This window comes from Sebastes fasciatus, chromosome 7 (assembly GCF_043250625.1).
Source record: "Sebastes fasciatus isolate fSebFas1 chromosome 7, fSebFas1.pri, whole genome shotgun sequence".
NCBI lineage: Eukaryota > Metazoa > Chordata > Actinopteri > Perciformes > Sebastidae > Sebastes > Sebastes fasciatus.
The window spans coordinates 13,795,996-13,818,792 of record NC_133801.1 but is presented as its reverse complement, the minus strand read 5'-3'; the positions used below and the strand labels follow the sequence as shown (position 1 = coordinate 13,818,792).

The following is a 22,797-nucleotide window of genomic DNA, read 5'->3' as shown; positions in this document are numbered from 1 at the left end:
GATGTTCAAATTTAATGAGCAGAAATTCAGAAAACACCCCTCTATCCACGTGTGTGTGTTATAGAGATGAAACGGCATGAAAATTTCATATCACGATTATCAGCATTAACATGATATTGTTTAAATGTGCTGAAAATGTTTAGAGCGTACGGATATTCACAGTTACGTTATTATTAGTATTATTAGTATTATTAGTAGTAGACGCACATACTATCTTCTGTGTTGCACTTCAGTAATTGCAATCAGCCCAACAACTGACATAAATACAGAGGAGTCTTGTATAGGAGTCAACCCACGTTGCAGAATAGCTGGTCCACCTTAAAGGGATAGTTTGGGTATTTTGAAGTGGGGTTGGATGAGGTACTTATCCATAGTCAGTGTATTAACTACAGTAGATGACGGTCGGCATGCGACCAGCTTAGAGAAGCAGACAGGAGTTACCACATGGATACTAACCGTTCGAGAATTTCACCGTGGTTTATCGTGAAACCGGTAACCGTCCCTAGTGTATCAGGCACACTCTTTCCTTTTCTAAAACTCTCCCTTACTTCCACTCTGTCTTTTCTGTCTCAGACTGTGGTGGAGACCGTTACGGCCCTGACTGCTCCCTGCCGTGTCAGTGCTCCCACAGGGCCCGCTGTGATGGGCTGAGTGGCCGATGCCTGTGTCCGCACACCTGGTTGGGCCCCACCTGTAGTGAAGGTAAACCTAAGCTCCCATTGCCAAACATACACACACACACACACACGACTTGAGTTGTCAAGCTAAAGCAAAACGGACACACACACCGACACACACACACACACACAAGGTCACAGGCTGTAAAGCTGAACCAGCTTTAGTGAAATACTGTGTCATGAAGTGCGAGAGGCTGAGCCCCATCACTCTGTGTGTCACCCTGTCTCCCTCAATAGCTGCTCCTGTCTCCTGACAGTTATTTTAATCTGCACCCAGCATGGAGCCGGGCTCGGGGCTGTCTTCGTTTTACCTCCTCAAAGCCAAGCACACGGGAGACTACGTACCAGTTACTTCTCCTCCAAAACCCCCAGAACATTTGCTTTTGATTTTCAAATAGTGCTGATGTCTTCTTGCTTTTTTTTCTCCCCCCCCCTTTTCAGCACTGCTACACCAAACACCGGGACCGTTGAACTTTTCTGTGTCCCAAAGAAAGAGAAGGGCAGGCAGCAAAACCACATAACCCAAGCAGAGGTGCAAGCTCCTGACTGACTGGACGTTCAAACACGGGGCTTGGCTCTGTGAAGCATTACTCAGATCATCTTGGTAAAGGTGATGTTAGTAATATTATGTTTTTGTGAAACTGGTACTCAGCTGTCAGAAACTGGCACTCCATCACCGAGCCTGGAGCTCGAGGTAATCATCACCCAGTGGACCTGGCATGTGAGGGGCCCTCAAAGGACCATAAACTCTAAACCCACACCAGACTGTCCAAAGATTTAAAGACCAGGGTCACACAGACTTCTTAGCAATACACACGAATACCTGCATCACATTTGGGACTATTGCTGATGGAGAGCGGTTCATTTGCTTTCCAGTTTTTCATTTAATGAGCTGTTACGGTTTCTTTCTTAAGGGCATTTGGACAAGACACGACTGAATCTGATACTCTCTTGACACTGGAGAGCCTTTATAACCGATATTTAGTTTGGGTCCACAAAAAAACTTGATGGTCAGCATAACAGAACACCAAGCATATTTCTGGTGAAAATTAAATGCCTCCAAAACAGATTTAAAACATATGGGTAACTTATTTACTTGTTCTGAAAAATAAAGAAACACCAATATCCACACGTATAGGGACTGCAGGCAGGTGAGCTACAAATATATGGTCCGATAGAAGAGCCATAAATGTTGGAAGCAGGGATGTTTCATAATAAAAAATGACTTCCAGATGTATTTTAAGATGTAAAAACATACCCAGCTTTAGAGCTATTTTGATAATTGATTCTAAGAAAAATAAATTCTCCGATTCCAGCATTTTAAATGTGATTATTTTCTGGTTTCTTTACTCTATAACCATAAACTGAATATCTTTGAGACATCTGAGGACATCATCTTGGGCTTTGAGAAACATTGATTGACAGTTTTCACCATTTTCTGACATTTTATAGACCAAACAACTAATCCATTAAATCAAGAAAATAATCAACAGATTCATCGATAATGAAAATAATCGTTAGTTGCAGCCCTAATGGATAACTTATTTACTTATTCTGAAAAATAAAACACCAAGATCCACGCATACAGGGACTGCAGGCAGGTGAGCGACAAATATATGGTCCAATAGAAGAGCCATAAATGTTGAAGCAGGGGAAGTTTCATAATAGAAATGACCTTCAGACATATTTCAAGATATAAAAACATAGATCATTTATATCTGATGTGGTTTTTCCACTATAAATTCAAGTACCTTATTAAATTATATCCTACTGCTTTTCAAGAAATCCAGAATCTATCAATATGGAAAGCACATTATGTAATCCACTTCCATCGTAGTGACCCACAAAACACTGAAATGGCTCTCTGTCATAGACAGAGGGAATCGTATTACCTACATATGTATTATATGTGTTTATTCCTGTACTTCTAAATTGTTTCTAAAATATTATGTTTTGATTTCACATTATTTGCAAAACTGCATCATTTACCAAAAGAAAGTAACTCAGATCATTGGTTTGCTGGTTTACAGATTATTCTAAAATGATTTTTTATTGCTATGGGACTCTTTCTAAAGAATAGACTCACCTTAACTTATTTTATTGTCCATACACCTTTTACAAATGTCTATGAAGCTATCGTCTATCCATAAGATATTTCAACATGCCAATCTGAATGAACAAGCTTCAGCATTAAAAACACTCTGTTTATTAACGTTGATGACGGGTTTTCTTATTGCAGTGCGGCGTGCTGGTCGCGAATACTGCAGGCAAAACTTGCATGCGTTGCACTTCTTTCAGATCTGTGTTTATTGAGTCAGCAGCTGATAGAGTTTGGGAGTCTTATAGACTGATAGAATGATCAAATTGATGTTAATACTTTTTCCTGCAGGACCTGTACACATTTCTATGATTGCACAATATTAGAAACCTTTTTTTTTTTTTTTTTTTTACATCAAGTCCCACATCACTACTGCTATCCTTCAACATACATGTGCATTTGATTTAAATGAGGGTGTTTATTTTTTTGCAAAAGTATTATATCTCAGGTCAGTGTCAGATATAGCAGTCATAACCTACTGTGCTCAATTCCTGGCATACCTATGTCAGCGGTGTTACATTGATACATTTTGTTTGTGTAAAATTGATAAAATGTTTACTGTCATCATTTCCATGGTCTTTTTATTTCGTCCATGTGTCATCTATTTGATTAAAACAAAGAAAGAGAGCAACGAACCGAATAAATAACAATAAAAAATATCCGTGGACACCTGCTTTTAAACGTGTATTTTAGCATTGTGTGCTTTGAATGCAGCGTTGCATGGTATTGATTGCAGAAGGAAGGGGGAGAGAGGTTCCAGCTGTCATAGAGACCTATGGGACCCCGTGCCTGTGGATATGTCAGCGAGCGTTTTTGTGCAAGGCTACTACCAGGCATCTCTCATCAGCCAGAGAAGGGTCAAGCATTAAGGCCAGGCCTGCCTCCCTGACAGTAATCTAAAGTGGGTGGGGGTGAGAGAGGCACCTGAGCAGGGTACACTGGTGGTGTAAGGTGTGTGTGTGGGGGGGGTGTCAGTGTCAGAGAGAGAGAGCGTGCTCCCCCCGAGGCATTTTTCAAGTGCGCTGGAGCATATTCTCCTCTATCGGCCAAAGGGCTGGCAGAGGCAGGCAGGTGCCTGGACCAAACATGCACCCCATATCCAGCATCCCCGGTGTGAGTGATGGAGGATGGAGCCCTCCACACCCACTCTCCGGTGTGGCTGATGGATGGGGGGCCGCTCCCGCTCGCCCCGTGTTGTGACAAGCAGCAGATGTTCTCCAATAATGTTTATCGGCCAGGCCTTCATCTTCGGATGACACACACCTGTTTCCAGTCAAACAGGCCCAGAGAGGCCATCCATCCACTAAGCCCTGGGTGGCCACTGCACCGCTGGATCTGCCTCCAACAGAGGCAGAACAAGTACTACAATATTGTAGTATTGTAATATTGTAAAAGTTAAATGTAAGTCAGTTTAAATGTACTCTGAGTAAACGTTACATTTTAAAAAAGGGGTGTGTGATGGTATACACCTTTTGAGACTTGACAACAGAAACATTATAAGTGGGCCTCTTGTATTTCCTGTTGCAATGCTTGTTAACGCAGTGGCTGACAGGAAGTAAATGTGGACCAAAGCTGTTGAAAAGGTCTAAGTGATACTAGTGTTGGATTAAAGAACATAGGTTACAAAATAGATATGTTAATTTACAACAACACACAAACGCTGCAATCTCTGCATACAACTGATTATCAATTAAATAAACATACAACTGTCTTCCTCAGTGTAGCCTCACAAGAATACAATCCAGAAAAGACTCAGACAACTAAACAAAAATGATCAACAACACAACACTCCTGAAACTTCTTTTAGAATCAACAGTAGAATAAAACCAATCACCAAAGCAGACAATGCAAACAACATAGATTATACAAACAATATAAACTTCACGCCGGCTGCAGAAAGTGGTTGTTGACGTCATCTTGAGAGACCAGTCAGGATGTTGTTGGTACTCACCTGTTTAAATGGCACCACCATGAAATCCTCCACTTCCGGTTCAGCTTCTCCACTCGTTCATTCTAGTGATGGGAATTACGGCTCTTTTTAGTGATCCAGATCATTTGGCTCAGCTCTCCAAGGAGAGCCTCCCAAACGGCTCTTTTTTTTACCACTTCTGCCTTTTTATAATTCAGCCAAATTTAGCGCCGTTTTGACCTATGATTAGTATGTGTGCACATATATCAATTATTATTACATTTATTTATACCAAACCTTATAATTTCCAGAATATCATAATTTTACATGTTGCTCCGTTTCCGCGCACCACACTCCTCTGTCTTTCTCTCCTCCTCTCCCTCCTGCTCTGTACCTGTAGATCGTCATCGCGCCGCGCTGGAGTGCCCTATCATTCTGCCTTGAATTAATAAAAAAAAAAAACGGCTCTCGGACGGTTCACTTAAAAGAGCCGGCTCTCGTGACCGACACATCACTAGAAAATTGCACTCTTGGTCAATGTGATTGGTTTTACATTTTTCCAATGAAATCAAATTGTAAAATTTACCTGTTTTATGCATTATAACTGATTTTTTTATTGCATACTAACTGGATATTGTGTTCATTTACTTGTATTGTTTGTATTTATTGTATCTATATATTAGGGCTGTCAATGGATTAAAATATTGAATTGCAATTAATCGCATGATTGTCCATGATTAATCAGGATTCATCGCATATTAATCACAGAATTTTTTATCTGTCCAAAATGTACCTTAAAGGGAGATTTGTCAAGTATTTAATACTCTTATCAACATGAGTGGGCAAATATGCTGCTTTATGCAAATGTATGTATGTATTTATTATTGGAAATCAATTAACAACACAAAACAATGACAAATATTGTCCAGAAACCCTCACAGGTACTGCATTTAGCATAAAAAATATGCTCAAATCATAACATGGCAAACTGCAGCCCAACAGGTATCAACAGCTGTCAGTGTGTCAGTGTGCTGACTTGACTATGACTTGCCCCAAAGTGCATGTGATTATCATAAAGTGGGCATGTCTGTAAAGGGGAGACTCGTGGGTACCCATAGAACACATTTACATTCACATATCTTGAGGTCAGAGGTCAAGGGACCCCTTTGAAAATGGCCATGCCAGTTTTTCAAAATTTAGCGCAAGTTTGGAGCGTTATTTAGCCTCCTTCACGACAAGCTAGTTTGACATGGTTGGTACCAATGGATTCCTTAAGTTTTCTAGTTTCATATGATACCAGTATCTGGCTGTAAAACTGAGCCCACTACAACGTAAAAATCGCAAGTTGCGTTGATGTGTTAAAGAAATTAGTGGCGTTAAAAATAATTTGCGTTAACGCGATACCTTTGACAAATAAATAAAGAAATAAATATAAAATGTAAAAATTACTGATTTTAAGAAATAGTCCACTCAAAAAAGTAAAAGTAGGATCTACACACAAAAAAGACTTTGTTACAGTAACAACAATAAATGTAATCTGTTACTTCCACTCCTGCCCTCCACATATAGCCTAACGCTGGGTGCCACAAATGAAGAGCTGGCAATGCCAAAAGATATGATAAGATCAAGTAGTAGCTCTAGTGCCAACCCTTGTGCATGCACACTGCACAGTCGATCCAATCCTATACAGTTGGCTAGTAGGATACTAATACTACATAGATAGTGTGTAGCAGGGGTTTTCTTTTTTTGATGTAAGATGGTCATAGGAAAAGGAGCTGATTCAGACATCATTTTGGTTTACTTAAAATGAGCTCACCACTTTGAAAGCCACTTTTGTTTTATTACAAGCACATGAACAAAGATGTTCTTTGTGCTAAAAGGCTGATGCTGGCTCATCAGGAGTGCTGGAGAGAGGGAGAAGGGTGCAGGAAACTGCAGATGAAATAGCCCGTAAAAGGTAAGATCGCATCATGGGTACTTTTTCGCTGCAATTAAGCATAAGCCCACTCTTTACAGAAGAGATTCTATCACTTAAATGCCACATAGCTTCAAGTCCCAGAGATCATTTCTGCCCCTCTGCGTTGAACGAGATCTCCCAGAAGGCCACAGTGTTTTGAACTCCAGCTGACAAAGCTGTCGGCTCAGATAAAAGAACGAGGGGGGAAATCATTTCAGCACGTCCTGCACCATTTGTTAGGTTGTTGCCTGGAAAAATAAATGTTAAATGTCAAGGCTGCAAAAAGATAAGTATCAAGAAACTCTCCCACACTCTGAATCTGTGCGGCGTAAAGAGGGCATCTTTGGTTTAGACGTGTCAGCATGTAGTGTACTTCGGCAGAAATGAGCACACAACGTGTTCAAACTAGGACCTTTATACAGAATATAGTTATTTAATAGGTGAAATGTTAAAAAGTTTAACTAGATGGGTGTACATTAGTATATTCACCACTGGATGGCGCTCAATATGGAAAAAAGCATGGAGCCACTGATCTAAATCAAGTGAGTGCACATATATAATATATGGCTAATAATATGGCTCATCATGGTATAATATAATGAACATAATAAAGTTTATGGCTGATACTGAAGCATACATTTTATGTTCAATTGCTCCAGCAGTACCAAAACCCTAATCTTACTGTACCCACTCCTTTATAGCTGAAGGCCCTGATGAGCCACTTTCTAATCTACTCCATGAGCTACAGAATGAGATGATTTCAATAACAGGCTCCAAGTGGTTCTGCCACCACGCCTGTCCTGATTAGACTCGTCATATTAAAACCATGTGCAACGACTGCTCCGCTCCGCTCTGTCCTGGTCTGGGATCTGTGCTGAGTGTCCATCAATAACACTAATGACCCGTAGCCTCCAGGGAGAAAAACAAACAGTGTAATGAAACCACAACCTTAAGCTCTGCTGCTTTCTAAGCAGAGCGAGAGGGGCAGACGTTGGAGAGAAGACAAGAAGATAAGCACAGAAGAAGAAGAAGAAGATGACTGGCCTGCAATCATCTGCTCTGCACGCAGACACAGACAGAGGAGGTGCTACCATTATTGTAAACACAACAAAACACTTGATGTGATGATTTGTGGAGTCTCCCCCACCCAAACACACTTCCCACTTGTGCCAACGCCATACCATCCCCTTCTACCCTCCCACACCCGTCCGTGATGCCTCCCTCTCGCTCTCCGAAAATGTTTCCCCTGGCGTCTGAGTCAGCACGGATGCCAAGTCAATCAGTGTGAGAGCTGCCAGCTGTGATGGCCTCTCTCTCTGGGGGTGTGATGTATGTTCCAGCGAGGGGGCAGTTTACATGCCACACAGGGTTGGCGGAATGGACGGGTGGCAGAAGAGAGGAAGGGGTGAGGAGAGGAAAGAAGGAGGGGAGGAAAGGAAAAGGAGGAGGACGGTGGCCGAACAGGAGCTGTAATGAGGCCTGATGGATTCTGAGGGTGTGCCAGCTGCCCCATTAGCTGAGTGGCTCCAAGCCCCACCAAGCGTTGCCCACAGTGTGCCCACCCGTCCACACACGCACACACACACACACACACGCACACACACACACACACACACTGTGGGGACCAAGCAGCTTGGGGATCCAGCCCCCTTTGACACGCACACACACACACTTTTAACTAAAACAGATTGCACTGACTAATGCACACTCTTCTGTCTGACTTCCTTAGCTCTTTAAACACACACTTACACACACACACTCATCCAGGGCCTTGCCAGCCACACTTCAATACACACTGAGCCCTTTGTGAGAAGCCGTGGGTTAATGACGGCAATAACTCGTCCTCAACGTGTTGATTAAGTGCGAGAGGATACATGGGTGACATTGGCATGTGCTAATCAACGCTGATCAAACCAGCGCGCGCAACAACAGTCAAACGTTGAGCTGCCAAACTCACCCGGGTGCCCTCCTCGCTACCACTCCACTGCCCACACACAATGGCATTATACACACACACACACACACACACACACACACACACACACACACACACACACACACACACACACTGCTGTCTATTCATAATATTTTGGTGTTCTTTCAAGAGTTAGTGCCTTTGGACCTTTTGCCCGGGGGACTTTCTTTATGTAGGTGATGTAATTACATGGGCGATTTGATTTGCAGTAGGGGCGTGGCCACCGAGGGGTGGTGATAGTTAGTTCCTAGATGTAGTCAAGGTGGATTTCCTGGTTGTTGAACGCTTGTTGAACTTCTAGAAGTTTTATTGCACCTGCAGAATGATGAGTTGTTGAGGGGAAAAGGTGAGAAGCCTCTCTGTATTTGTTCCACTTATTTAAAATGGAACAAAGATCATGTAAATTAAAAGTTTATGCTAAAACGCTGTTCCTTTATCTGGTTTCTCGTTAGCAGAAATGACATCAATATTATGAAGCACAGACATACACTACAACAATAGTAGTTAAAGCCGCTATAGACAATATTTCTCATGATAGCCATGGATTAATTGACTATATGCAATGTGAAAGAGGTGGCTTGTAGTGTACAGTAGGTTTTGCGGCTGGCAACCACTCTTCAGTGAAAAAGCTCTTAATAAAAACACTGTACACTACTGATGGGCAAAGCTGTTCTTTTCAGTGGACTGAATCACTAGAATCAGTTCAGTAAAAATATTTATCAAAAAGATTTGTTCACTCAACACAACTGAACGTTCAGTTCAGCGAGCTGAACTGAACGTTCAGTTCAGCTCGCTAACTAGTGAACTGAGAACAGAGAATCTAGTTGAATAAAGACCATTTGCAAATAAAAGGTGTATGCAACTAAATGTCAGTTTATTATATATTTTCTGTTATGTTTTCAGAAGAAAATGAAATTTACATTTTTAATACACACCTATATTTCGTTTCTATGTGTAAATCATTATTTTCACAATTTTAAACAAGGCCTCAAGTGAAAAACAAAGAAACAAATTATCTATTCAAAAACAGAACTATCTGTCTGTCATATTTGCAACCCTACCCGAATCAACTGTGTATTTGCTGTCTTGAACACGACACACGTCATTCCTCCTGAGAACAAACTACTTGACTCACTCACTCAGTGAGTCCCTGACTGCATGTTCGCTCACAAGCTGAGAGCTCAACTGAACTGAGGAATGAACTAATCGATCCAGGGAAGTGATTCAGTTCAGTTTGTTCACTCAAAAGATCTGTTCTTTTGAACGAAGCGTTCGTGAGTGACCCATCACTACAGTACACTTCCTGCTCAGCACCGCAGACAGACAAAGTCAATGAGTAGCCGGTGAACATAGTGGAGCATTTAGTAGATAAGAAGCCATATATTTCCAGGAGTTCAAACGAAGAACAGTGAATGAAACACCAGACAGAAACAGGACTCCAAATACAAATGTTGTTCTGCTGGATGTGTAAATAGACAACTGTTTGTTCATCATATCAACTTAAAAGTATGTCATATATATATATTCCGGTTGTCCTCAAGTGGCTAAAAAAATCAGTAACTGTATATCTAAGGACGTACTGTAGATCCTGGATTAGCAGACACAAAGTGATGCTGTTACATGACTACTGACAGCTTCACATAATCATATTAATTAATCAAATAAAAAATAATACAGGTGGCAAAACTCATACTCGGACCATTATCACTGCCACTCCATTATGGCCGCGGCCTTCGCCACCACTACCGTCGCTGCAGCTGACCTCATCAAAGCTGGACGACCCGTGCTGACCTCATCAACACTGCGTGACCCCCTGTGACCTCATCAAAGCTGGACGCCCCACGTAGCCCTGAGGGCTGACGACAGGCCCTAAGAAAACACCCCATCCATTAGGGTGCCAAGAGCACTGTAAATGTGGAGTGTCAGCGCCAGCCATCTTCACTGTCATGCCCAATTCTCCAACCCCCCACCCGAGCCACTCTCCGGACAATGGAGCCGCTGAACCTCCAGCCCTCCCAGCCACAATGTCCGCCCACGTTGGCTGGCAGCAGTGACCGAGGGGGGTGCCGGATGGGGAGGCCTGCTGCAGGATGGGACTCTTATTGAGCGTTTGAGCGATGAGCCAGGTCATCACATCTACCCAACTCATCCATCATGCCCCACAAACGGACACAAATAAAGAGGACACATTCCTGCCTCCGCTCCCACTACCACATTCAAGCCCTCTCCAGCCTTTTCTCTCCTTCGCTCTCTCTATGCGAGCCAAAGCCTGGAGGAAAAAATAGAGGACCAGAGTTCAGGCTCTCCCTCGCTCTTGGAGGCCATGGGAGCGCCAGAAGAAAGCGCCAGGTGGTTTTCTGACTCATGTCTCTTAGTATAAATCTCGGTTTGGGCCAAAATGATGGGCAGCCAGAAGGACTGTATGGAGCGGGGAGGTGTGAGGGAGACGGCAGACAAAGGGTGAGTAAAATGTTTAAGTAGAAATAAAGAGAGAATGGAAGACATGTCAATCCACATTGTAGTCCTTTATTTCTTAGTTGTTCCTCCCACAGTATTGAATTGAAATGCATAACAGTTACATTGTAGAAAGCATTAAAACAAAGTACCTCAACTTGCTGATTACTTTTTAAAATCGATTATAAACAAAACAACGACATAAACAAACAAACAAAAACAAATCTGGTCCCTCAAAACGGGAGAATAAATGAAAGTAATCTGTTATTTATCATAAGTTTGGCACAAGGGATTAACATGAACCGAACGTCACACAAGCTTGCAGACAACCGTAGAAAATGTCAGATACAGATCTTACCAGACCAATCATGCGTTTATGGGAGAAATTATACCTGGCTTTTTTTTTTTTTATTATTCATTCTTTATAATGTTTTTCATTTTTTACAATTGAATCATTAAATTGTCATAGAAAAAAAACCTAAGTAATATCTATTCATCGACCGGTTTCATTAGAAGAATAAGGAGTGAATTGTATGTTTAATACTATCCGGCACTCAAATGTAATCTACAAACCCCATTGAACTCTGGGATAGGCCCGGCGAGGAATCTCCCCTTCACCTGGGCTAAGAGCAGTGCTATTCAGTAAACAAACTACAGTTTGCCAAGAAATAAATACAATTCTCAACATACAACAGCAAATAACAACAACAACACCAACAAAAACAAAAAAGGAAACAAAATCATGATTGTCTAAAAATGAAAGACACACGAGCATGGAGTAGCTAACGACTAGCATTCAGGCTATTTAGTGGTATTGTTGGCTGACTAGGATGGATTCAAGGGTTTGGAAAAAAGACATATGCCCTTTACAGAACAACAATTAACTTCAGCACTGGCTACTTATTTCAGTAAAAAAAAAAAAAAGTGTTTTCTTCTCTTCCACTAAAAAGACAATCTATTTATATCCTTTCACAGATAGCGCAGGCGGGCAGGATGGAGTGCAGTTGGTAGACACTTGTGTACAGTGCTATGATTGTGCAGACACACGCAGCTATGAAAACGCAGATGGGAAACTGGCCTGATTTCAGTTTAAACAATTACTTTTTTAAAATTTGTTCTTCAATGACTTCAGTGATATTAAAGCGCTGCTAGCGCTGTCCTTACATGGAGCGGTTTTCATTTGAGGTTGCTCACCCCACCCTTCATTTTTTATCATCAAGTACATGTATTTATGAGAAACACCTGTGGCTCTCTGGGGGTTAAAGGGAATTCTTGTAATATATTTTAAAGATACTTTTTGTCAGATGAGCCAGGGCTTTACTTACACACAGTAAGGCTGTCTTAGAGACACAACCAAACTCGCCCTCTCAGCGTAAAACGTTCTCCATGTCTTCTATGTGCTGGGCAATAAATGCAGTCTAGCAATGATACATCAGCACATCCATCTTCCATGTCCACCAGCTGCCTTTGCTGTGCAAAACATAGAAATTCAGCAGAATAAATACAGCTATTATTACTTATTATTATTTTCACCACATTGCTATCATCCTGGTTGGTGTTAATGTAAGAATTTTAAGGTCTCAGAGGGACATTTTCTCTCTATCTGTTGGAGGTTTTTTGGGGGCTGGGTTCTGCGTGGACAGCAGTGACCCTGCTTTGTGTGTGAGGCGCTCCGCTCAGCAGTCAGATGGGCCGTGGTTCTGCTCAGCAGTCACTCTGTGGACGATCAGGGGCCACCGCACATAGCCCCCTGCAACGGGCTCCCAGTGCCATAGGTCAGGTTTTGTCAGGTTCGGGGGGTTGAAAGGTGAAAGGAAAGCGCAAAGGGGTGTGTCATCATACGTGGCTGAGGGACTGGATGGCACTGGATTCAGCAGCAGCCCGTGCCAGACTGTGCCACATGGTGGCCGGGGTGTGGGAGGCCGGGTGGAGAGAGTCCTTTTCAGCCAGAGACAACATCATGGCGTACGCCTGGGGGAGAGAGAGATGGATTACATTTAACTACCATGCTTCGATGCAAATATGTATGCACATTGTGTAGGTAAACATGCATGCATGTGAACTGTCAAGGCTCAAAAATAAGGACTGCCTGAGACTCACTTGCCCGGTAAAAACATTTTTTTTCTGGAGCTTATGATGGAAGTAGCTAAGTTTAGTTTAGTTTATTTAGTCTTAAGTTTAGCCAGAATTAGAGAAAAAGCCTATTTTTCATCTGTTGTCCCTGGCCAAGGTGTTACAGAAGTCTTTCTAAAATTCATCCGAACAAAAACATAAAACGGGACAAGCAGTTTAAAAGTTGGAAAGTTGGAAGTTGGTGACATTTATATACATATATATATATATATATATATATATATATAAATATATAAAACTACATTGCAGACAAGCAGGACATATAAATAGAAGCAGCAAAGAGTTTAATGCTGACATGTGCATGTATTAATCATCCATTGTTTTAACTGGGTACTGAAAGATCTATAGGTGTTTAGTAAAGTAATAGTAAAAGTAAAGAGTGAGCCATCTCACTTCCTTCTCATCTCTCTTGAGAGTTGCACATGCTCAGTACCGATCGGGCACTCGCGAGAAAACAGGGACAGGTAAAGACAAAGTTTATGAGTTGAAGTACAAGCGAGTATTTCAATTATTCTGGAAACAAGAGTTTAGTTGGGTGGCGTTGGAGGATGTGGATGAAACTCCAGCTATGCATAGCGCAGTTTGCTGCAAGTTTGAGAGCAAGCAAAGCTTGAGCAAAGCTGCTAATAGGCTAAGTAGGCTCTTAACTGTGTCGCGTTCAAACAAATCCATACTTAAGTCCAGATGCGTTTCATGATGTTTATTAAATGAAAATACTTACAAGAAATAACTGTACTGAATAACTAAAGTAGGACCTAACGCTCAACAGAAAATATCGGTGTCTAGCTCACCCTCTCTGTCTGAATCCCGCCGTTCAAGTGAACAGGTAAATAAAGTGAAACCACACCCCTGTGTCAATCACGGGAAGTGATAGTAACCAAAATGATAATAAAAAACACAGGCTAAATACACATTTTGGCTCCTACATTGTTGTTATTTGCTAAACTGATAAAAATGAAACAATTTGCATAGGGGCAAGTTAAAATTGACTTTGGGCAAGTCAGTTTCTGAAGTGAAAAAAAACAAAACATTAACGTTGAACCGGCAATGTTACGTTGACTGGCAATGTTTCTTTTACCTGAGACTTAGATTTCCTAAAGAGCGGCTGTTTGACTGCGTCACTCAGAGAGGGGGAGCCAAACGATCCATCGTCCTCGTCTCCATCTCCATCTCCGTCACTCAGCTCGCTCTCCTCCAGCTTGCGCATGTCCGAAAAGTGACGAATATGATCCAAGGCTGAGTAGCCACTCTGCTCCTCCTCGTCCTTATACCTAGAGGTCAAGCAGAACATTTAAATAAGGCAATTCACAAGATGCTTATGACATCATTTACGCAATGTAACATTTTGTTTTAATCGTAGCGAGCTTACCTCCTAGGAGAGGTTTTGCAGTTGAGGTTTAAGTCGTTGCGTCCACTGAAGTCCATCTCGTCTTGTATTATGTCGTCGCTGAGGCTACCAGGAAGCACCTCGTCTTTCTGTTTCCCAGGGGTGTTGCTAGGCTCGTCCCCTTCTTCTTCATCGGCAACGAGCTCCTCCGCTTCCTCGTCTTCCAGGTCACGCGACCCCTGGCTGGCCATCAGCGGCTTCTCTTCTTCAAATTGACCGCCATTTAACCTGGAGACCAGGACCATCGATTAGATCAATACGACTTGATAAAGTAGTACATTTTAAGGAGGAATAAATGACAGTAACATCTCTTTTATTGGCTATACATTTTATAAATACACTTTTTTTATGTTTAAGAAAGTAATCAAGAAATAGGCACTGAAGTAAAAACTATATGTGGGTTTAGTACGTATGCCGGGTGCTGGCTTTTGTCCTTTGTTTTTCTTCACGTTCTTGTGAGAATCCTCTTTCTCTATATATACAAAAACAATGGAGCGTGAATCTGAGGCAGGACATGGCAGCTGGGATCGAGAGAGCCGGATTCCCGTTTGTCATCGAGGCTCTGGAGCCCCTTTGGGCACAGCAGCACTGGGCTGATCGTTGCAGCACTTAACTGGAGTGCTTCGCCTCTCCTCTTGTTTATTTTCTCTACTATCTCGTATTCATCTAATAGGCAAAATATTTAGCTGACAGCCCCATTTGGTGGGAGAGTTATGAGAGCGTTTGCCAACCGGCCCATTCCTCTATCCCCGCGGAGGGAGAGAGGGCGAGCTATCCAAACTGCCTGACTCTTAATCTGTCCCTCTGTCTCAGCGCCACAGGAAACCACCATTTGGTAAATCATCTGGAACCACATTTAGACTGATTCACTAATTACACTCTGAGACGTCTTTCGTCAGCTCTCAAAAATGCCATTTCTCGCACAAAGGACTCAGAGACGAGGACCGAGAACTGGACGCGGAGAGAGCAGATAGATAGGAAACAAAACACATCAAGCACATCACCACGTAATTATAGGATGCTTATAAACAGGATACCTGCGCTGGATAAAGGGATGCATTTGAGCGTGCAGTGACTTTAGAGAAAGGGGAGAGAGGGAATTACTGCAGATTACGTTTTAGCACATACAGTATCTACATCTCTTTTATCAGCAGCTGATAATATTGTGCTTTGGACAGCGCTCCCGCTGGGATGGAGAGTTTGAGGCCGACAAGGTGGTGTTCGTGCCGCGTTGGAGAGAGGAGGGACCAGCTCCAAAAGAGAGAGCTGGAGCTCCGTGATTAAGAAAACAGATTCGCTAATTACGCTTTCAAACGTGGTAATTTGCTGGGGATAAAGTATCTATCAGAAGTAGTCAGGAGCACAGCACTTTGAAAGGAAACACGGGCCGACCCTTTGACCCCACCCCCTCTACCCTCTTCCTGTAGGCAGACATGTTGGTTCCAGATGTGGCGGGCTATAACTACTGCACTCCCCCTCCCGCTCCTCTCCCCCGTCCATCTGACGCTCCACCGACCCGGTCCTGCTCTCACAGGCCTTCTGCACAATCATACGCCAGTCTGCGAGATCTCTATCCGGACTCACAATCTGCCCTGCGATCGCACCGTCGTGAAAACAAACTTAGAGACCTGAGCAGACCTCTCAACTGCTATCTGACCCGATCGCAGCTCCAAGAATTTATTTGCATAATGCTCAGACGTAGCTGCAGATATCTGTTCGTACGTGTGGCCGAAAGGCAACTGATATAAGGAGCTGCAGCACGTTTCCAAAACCTGCCGTTATCTTAAATGTCATCACAGATGATTGCTCTCTACTCCAGACCTCTGAGCATGATGTCATCATTAACGAGGGCTGGCTGGGTGGTAGGAAAAATGCAAGGGGTTGTTAGCAGCTGACCCATTATTCAAACCCATTCAAGTCCTTCTTAAGTCCAACAATCTTAATGTAGGTACAATTAATGTGAGAGTTCACCATGCAGTAATGAGGGCCAGGCCTCATTTGTCCCCGCTGCTGCTGAGATGTGGTGGGTGAGAAGCCTGGATGATATTTGTCTATAAACATCTTGTTGTAGCTCTGTAGATGTAGATCTGATAAAACTGTGCTTACCCTTCCTCTGAGGGGTCCGGGGATGTCTGGTTCTGGTTTGTGTTGCTGATGAAATTTCTTATTTCATTGAAATAAGAGTCTTCTTTGTCATCCAATATGGCGCTGCCACTGTCCAGTTCAGACCGTGGGGACGACATCGCAGTGCCTGCAGAAAGAAAAAACACATTCCAGTTTTGTCTCCAAAGATGTGTTTTGATATTTCAATATAATCAATATTGAAAATATGTTGTACCATGATGTCGCGAAACATTTTGAAATGATGGCTGTACGTAAAATGTAAATTGTGAGTGTTTTTTTTTTTACATTTTGAACAATAGAAATGGTCCACCTGTGCTTACATTGGTATTTTTGCTTATTATGATCTCATTTCTTGGAGTATCTTCAAATGCTTCATAAACCTAAAATATGTACAACCTAAGCTCAAAGGTTATGTCAGTCAATAAACTAGAATAAATGATTAAAAGTATTGAAATTGTGTCATAAATTAAAAAAATACAAAAAGTTTTTTCATAAAATGTTACTAAATAAACAAACAAAACATGCTGATCCAAAAGGTTATTGGAACTATGCAAATTTTTTAGTTTTTGAGATCGAGTACAAAGGCGTTTTGATAGTTTTGATACGTTCAGCACGTAACGTAACGTAACGTCACGTCATCACGAGCGTACAATGTGATGATGCGAAAGACAGAAGCCTTGGCTTTCTGCTGCAAAAATAAGGAATGCTCTCGCTTCTATGATTTTTATTTTAGATTGATATAAACAGGATCATGCAAACAACGATCTCCTGCAGCCCGTTTTTAAAGGGACCGCCCTGTTTGTTTGTTTCCCTCAAAGTTCCCACAAGTAGCTTCAAATGTCTCTCTATGACAGTGTGACATATTCTGTATCTGCTGGTCTCAATGTTTAAATGCAATTACAGTGTAGGACCCATTATATCATAGGGAAAATATGGTATAATATGGTATCTTTGGAAACTTTGAGATCTTGACTACAATCTAAAATTAAATGATATGAGTTTTGACAAAATGCATTGTTAATGATTGACCTGCCAGAGTGTCTTTTAGGTGAAAGTGACAAATCTTATCATTTTAACTATGATGAAACAGCTTTTCTGCTAAACAGTTTCCAGTCTATTATCTTTGTGTTGTGGGATACAGTGTTTGATGAGGCAAAGGGAACGCTTGGCAGATAATTCATTTAGCGTTTGATAGAGTGAACACGGTGTCTGATTAAGTGGAAACCTCCTCTGAGGACTGTTGCTCTCAGCTGCTGGCAAGGTGTCACCGCTTGTTCTGCTGATTCAGAGTCAGAGTGATGCAACCTATTAAACCCATAAGCTGAGCTGCTGATGAAAGCATTCAAAACATATTTTGTGCTTTTGCAGAGGCAGATGAAAGATTTATCTAATCTAATTTTTCAGCTTCTAAAATCATTTCAGTAAATTATGTTTTATAATATCTAGCAAATGCATTGCTACTGTGTCACAAATCAGCAAAGCAGCTCTCAAAAAAGGCTTGAATCAGCTGCAAAAACTCAGATCAATTTATGAACTATTATCTTTCCACACACGTACAGTATGTTCAAGGCTTCTCACCTGACAGGTTGCCGTTCTCGTGCTTCTTGAGGTGGCGGTCCAGGTTGGTCTGCTGACCGAAGCAACGATCACACAAGTGGCACTTGAAGGGCTTTTCCTTGTTATGGATGTTGCGAATGTGACGTTGCAGGTTGGAGGAGATGCTGAAGGAGCGGTCGCAGTATTTACACCTGCAGGGAAAAGTGAAGGCCTTTTCACTTAAAACAATTACGAAATGACAAAAATAGCAAAAAATACACAAGCTGCTAGTCATAAGTACAACTGTGCTGCATAATGAATCAGGAAGCGGCGGTTTGTTCTGTGGGAAACATAATGGAATACATAATGTGGGACACACATACACACAGGCATACAGACAGTCCCAGCAGTCCCACAGTCCCAGACATGATGGAGGAGCTTGTTTAAGGTGAAACAGCTCTGCCTCTTATCTCCAGCCAGCGCAATAAAATTGCATTCTTCCCTCACAAAATAAGCACGCAACAGATTTTGGTTGTAGCCCTGCAAAAATTACAGCCTCTTGCCAAGTTTCTTCATGCAAAATTATACGAGAAGATTACATCTTTTCTTCTGGTGGAATTAGCTCGCTCGATTGGCCGTCCCTCAGGAACCCCCCGGTTATCTCCACAAAAAATTACAATAAACAGCGGTGATCTTTAATGGCATGCCAGCGTGCGGAGTGCAGGCTATCAGGCTGGGGCAGTAGAGGCCTGCGTCTGTCTCTCTCTCTCCCCTGTGGTCAGCAGGCCTCCTCCGAGCTTTGGGCCAACATTCCTCTACCTTAGTAACTACAAAGCAGAGCGGTGCTGGCCAGAGCTTACTCATTATCCAAATGTAGTATATGTGCAAGATTCATTTTTACATGTGTACTGAACTGCTGCTGCATTGTTACTCCTACCTCAGCAGCACCTAGAAAGGGAGCGAGGGCAGGGAGAGACTTCTATAACTAAAGTTTCCTGTGAAACTAAACGCTGAGAAACTTGTGCATCTTTTTGTCTTATTTGCCAACCAGACTATGATTGCAGAAAAAAAAGGACTTAATCTTGTGCTAAACTTTTTTAAGTTGGCAAGAAAGCCTCACTTGTCGCGGCAAGTAGCCAGTTCAGTTTGAGTCTGGCCTAATACGCGCAAGAGCAATGACCACAGCTGCCGGGCTTGGACATCTGCCCGTGCTCCTCATCACCCCAATTTTTCACCAAACTTCCTCCCTTCCTCTCAGCCCAGCTTCAACCCCCCCTGCCTCCTCCTCCTCCTCCTCATCCTGTCACCCTGGCTACGGACACCATTTTTCATCAGGCAAATTATTTAGCAGCAGGATAATTATTCCAGGCTTTTACAGCATAAGAAAACACACATAAACTCTGCTCTGACTGTAGACAAGAATTCCCTGGGAAAACATCCATAAGCTGCATCTCCGTCTGCTTGAGAAGACGCTCGCTTGCTGCTCTCACTCATATTTGTGGAGAGAGAAAAACAATTATTCACCTGGGGAGTTAATGTGCTATTGTGCAAATCTAATCCTTGACTAGACGATGATTCTCCTATATCGTTTTGCATGGTGTGTATTCTTGGAGGTGAGGAGGATAGATGGAGGGATGCTGGCAGAAGAGAGGAGGATGATACTCCGCTGACATGTTGTTGTTGGTCCGTCTTCTCCGTTATAACAGCTCAAACAAAAACTAAACACCTACACACGTCTTCAACGTATACACACATTGTACAAGCTCCAAGAGACAGTACATGTGTGTGAACGTGGCTCTTTAGATCCGTAGAAATAGTCTTACCTATATGGTTGCTCTCCTGTATGAGTCCTGAGGTGGCGGGTCAGGTTGGCGGAGCGCGGGAATATTTTCCCACAATATCTATAAAGGAATAGAAAAAATTTTAAAGTATGGTTTACCTACATTACTTTACATACATGTATCTAAAAATATGTATTATTCTAATGTTAAAAATCACAGAACTGTGACTCTGTGGCAAAATAAAAAAAGAGACTCAAATGCCAATATCAAAACTACTTGCCCTAGAGGATTGTTAATTTATGACCACCATGAAAGTTAAAAATTAAAGTAACACATGTCACCCCAGTTGCCGTGGTTACCTGCATGTGTAGCGCTCCTTGCCCTTGCGCAGCAGCGTCTCTGGAAGTGCAGAGGGCGGGGCTCTGAAGTCGAACATAGAGGGGACGGAGCGCAGCAGATCACCAGACTCCGGCTTCAGGGAGCCAAACGTCTCCAGCTTCTCTGCCATGTTCTCGATGGCCGACATCTGAGGACACAGAGAAGAGCAGAGGGGTTAACTTTGGGCTTAATGAAAAACACACTGAATGCTCATTTAGCAATGCAAGTCCAACATGCAAAGAAGAAACTGATGAGAGTTTAATCAGTTTTGAAAGCTGCGTCACTTATCATGATCATGTCACAAAAATAAATCTTGGACCAAACTGATTTGTATCAGAAACAAAGGATAGTATGTGTGAGATTTCACTTGTTTTTTTTAATTAAAACTATGTTTTTATAGCAAGGATACTATAGAGAGATAGCCATGCAATTATACTGCAGGATGTGGTTGAATATTTTTTTGGTTCCTGATTGCAGAATGCAATAAAATGGTAAAAGCAATGAATAATTTAGAGGCACATGATATGATATTAAACACTGAAAGAAATATAGCAAACATACATTTATACATTTGCTGTGGATGTCTTGATATTAAGCACAAATGCCAAATATTCGATAGATTTCTTATCTACTGTTAAATGCTTCTTACTGAATATATAATTAATATTTTCCAGACAAATTTGTTCACATCTTGTTTGATTGACGAGCCTCGTTTTACAGGCATCCCACCAGGTGAAATGAAGTGAAACAGGTATTGTGCGAATTCTTATTATGACGTTCATCAATGATTCATGAATGACAAGGTCAAATCCCTGCTATGTGTGCATGACAAGTACATTTGATCCTGATTCATAACTTTGGAGTTAAACAAAAAAGCAGTACGCTCCCATTCATATTCAGCGGAGAGCAGGCGCGAAACTTTGAGCGTTAAATTCAGCCAACTCTTACAAATACACATATACATGCACAGTACATACATAAACACACACATATATAGGATTAAGGGACTGCAGCCAATCTACTAATGAAGCTGAACGTTTACTTTCATCAGGTACTCTCCGAGGAGATATGTGCACTTGTCAGTTGGTCTGTGTGTGTGTGTGTGTGAACAAGGAACTAGGTGCTGCATGGTGGCCGCAGTTGATTAATTGCCATCAATGTGTGTGAAAGAGAAAATATATGTATGTGTGTGAGAGAGAAGAATGTATTTGTAATGCATTTGTGTGAGTGTGTATGTGCGTAGTATGTGAGCGTGCGTGTATCTGTGTGTTGTCAGATACATGTCCGTGTGTGTGTGTGTGTGTGTGTGTGTGTGTGTGTGGCAGAGGAGTGATTCATGTCCACTGCCGGGCTGTAAACTATTCTGTGCACAATGCGGGCAGACAGCACATTCGTCAATATGAAAGATGTTGACATTACTGATCAAGGGCCAGACACGGGTAATAATGATATCGCTGTGCTGAGAGGGGCGGGGGAGGAGCGGGGGCTGGAGGGGGAGTGAAGGGAGAACTAGAGGGAGGGGCGGGGGTGAGGGGGTCCCAGAAGGCCGCAGGGCCTGTCAGCCCATCTCACACACAGGAGGTTTTTTCCCCTTTTTTTTTAAAGGGGCCACACAAATTTGCATTATTTTGCGTGTATTGAATTTTCAGCCTGTTTCTTATTCTTATTTCAATAAGGCAACAAATCAATGGTGATTCGGGTCCTCCACCAGAGCCCTGCTCCGACTCTGACATTTCATCTCCTGCTTTCACCCCCTGTCACTCTCGGGCTTCACGCCAAGATGGAGCAGACCGAGGAGAGGGGAAGAAACGGAGGGAGAGAATCGGAGAAGAAGCGTGATGAAGGACTAGACGATAGGGGAGAAGAGTGGGAAGGAAGAGGAAAGAAAGAAAGAGAGAGCAAACAGAGGCCCGGAGAGAGAAGGGCTGATGGATGACGGTGGAGCCCGGCGTTGGGAGCGGCTGATTAGGAGTGACGGCCGAGTGTAAAGTTCCTGCCGCAGCCGTCGACGTTCCCACTGAGGGAGGATGTGGAGTGTCAGGTCCGTTTGATTATGAATATGCCAATGCTGCATGCCATGAATCAAAGGCAAGGGGGAGAACAGAGAGAGAGAGAGAGAAAGAAGGAGGGCGATGGATTGAAAGATAGGCAACGGGTTGTGGGGAAGAGGGAGGTGAAATGCTTTCATATTTCTTTTGAATGTGCACTGTGTATTTCATCGGGCTCTTTTCAGGCGCTGGAGTGAATGCTCAGTTTGTCTGCCTTGCTCAACGAGAACCCATAACTCTTGGGAGCATTAGGGCCCCTAAAGCTGTCGGCAGTATCGAGCCTGTCCGATAAGACACTTTTTAGAGCTGAAGCTACTCCATCCCGGCTCCATCTACTGGG

General features: G+C 42.6%; 2 protein-coding genes across 19 annotated transcripts in view; one reads left to right on the top strand and one right to left on the bottom strand.

Annotated features, from left to right (window-relative positions):
- Positions 1–3,312, top strand: part of egfem1 (EGF-like and EMI domain containing 1) — a 70,351-nt gene extending 67,039 nt beyond the window's left edge. The window contains exons 37-38 of the mRNA XM_074641728.1: positions 574–702; positions 1,119–3,312. Of these exons, the coding sequence (XP_074497829.1) occupies positions 574–702; positions 1,119–1,198 (209 nt within the window). The 3' untranslated portion in view covers positions 1,199–3,312. The remainder of the gene's footprint in view (positions 1–573; positions 703–1,118) is intronic.
- Positions 3,313–11,126: 7,814 nt separating this feature from the next.
- mecom (MDS1 and EVI1 complex locus) overlaps positions 11,127–22,797 on the bottom strand; it is a 153,424-nt gene continuing 141,753 nt past the window's right edge. For all 18 annotated transcript variants that reach the window (XM_074641720.1, XM_074641713.1, XM_074641708.1 and 15 more), the window contains 7 exons: positions 20,391–20,557; positions 20,074–20,151; positions 18,293–18,462; positions 16,697–16,841; positions 14,573–14,818; positions 14,282–14,474; positions 11,127–13,041 (listed from right to left, as the gene is read on the bottom strand). In XM_074641720.1, coding sequence (XP_074497821.1) covers positions 12,907–13,041; positions 14,282–14,474; positions 14,573–14,818; positions 16,697–16,841; positions 18,293–18,462; positions 20,074–20,151; positions 20,391–20,557 — 1,134 coding nt within the window. In that variant the 3' untranslated portion in view covers positions 11,127–12,906. The remainder of the gene's footprint in view (positions 13,042–14,281; positions 14,475–14,572; positions 14,819–16,696; positions 16,842–18,292; positions 18,463–20,073; positions 20,152–20,390; positions 20,558–22,797) is intronic.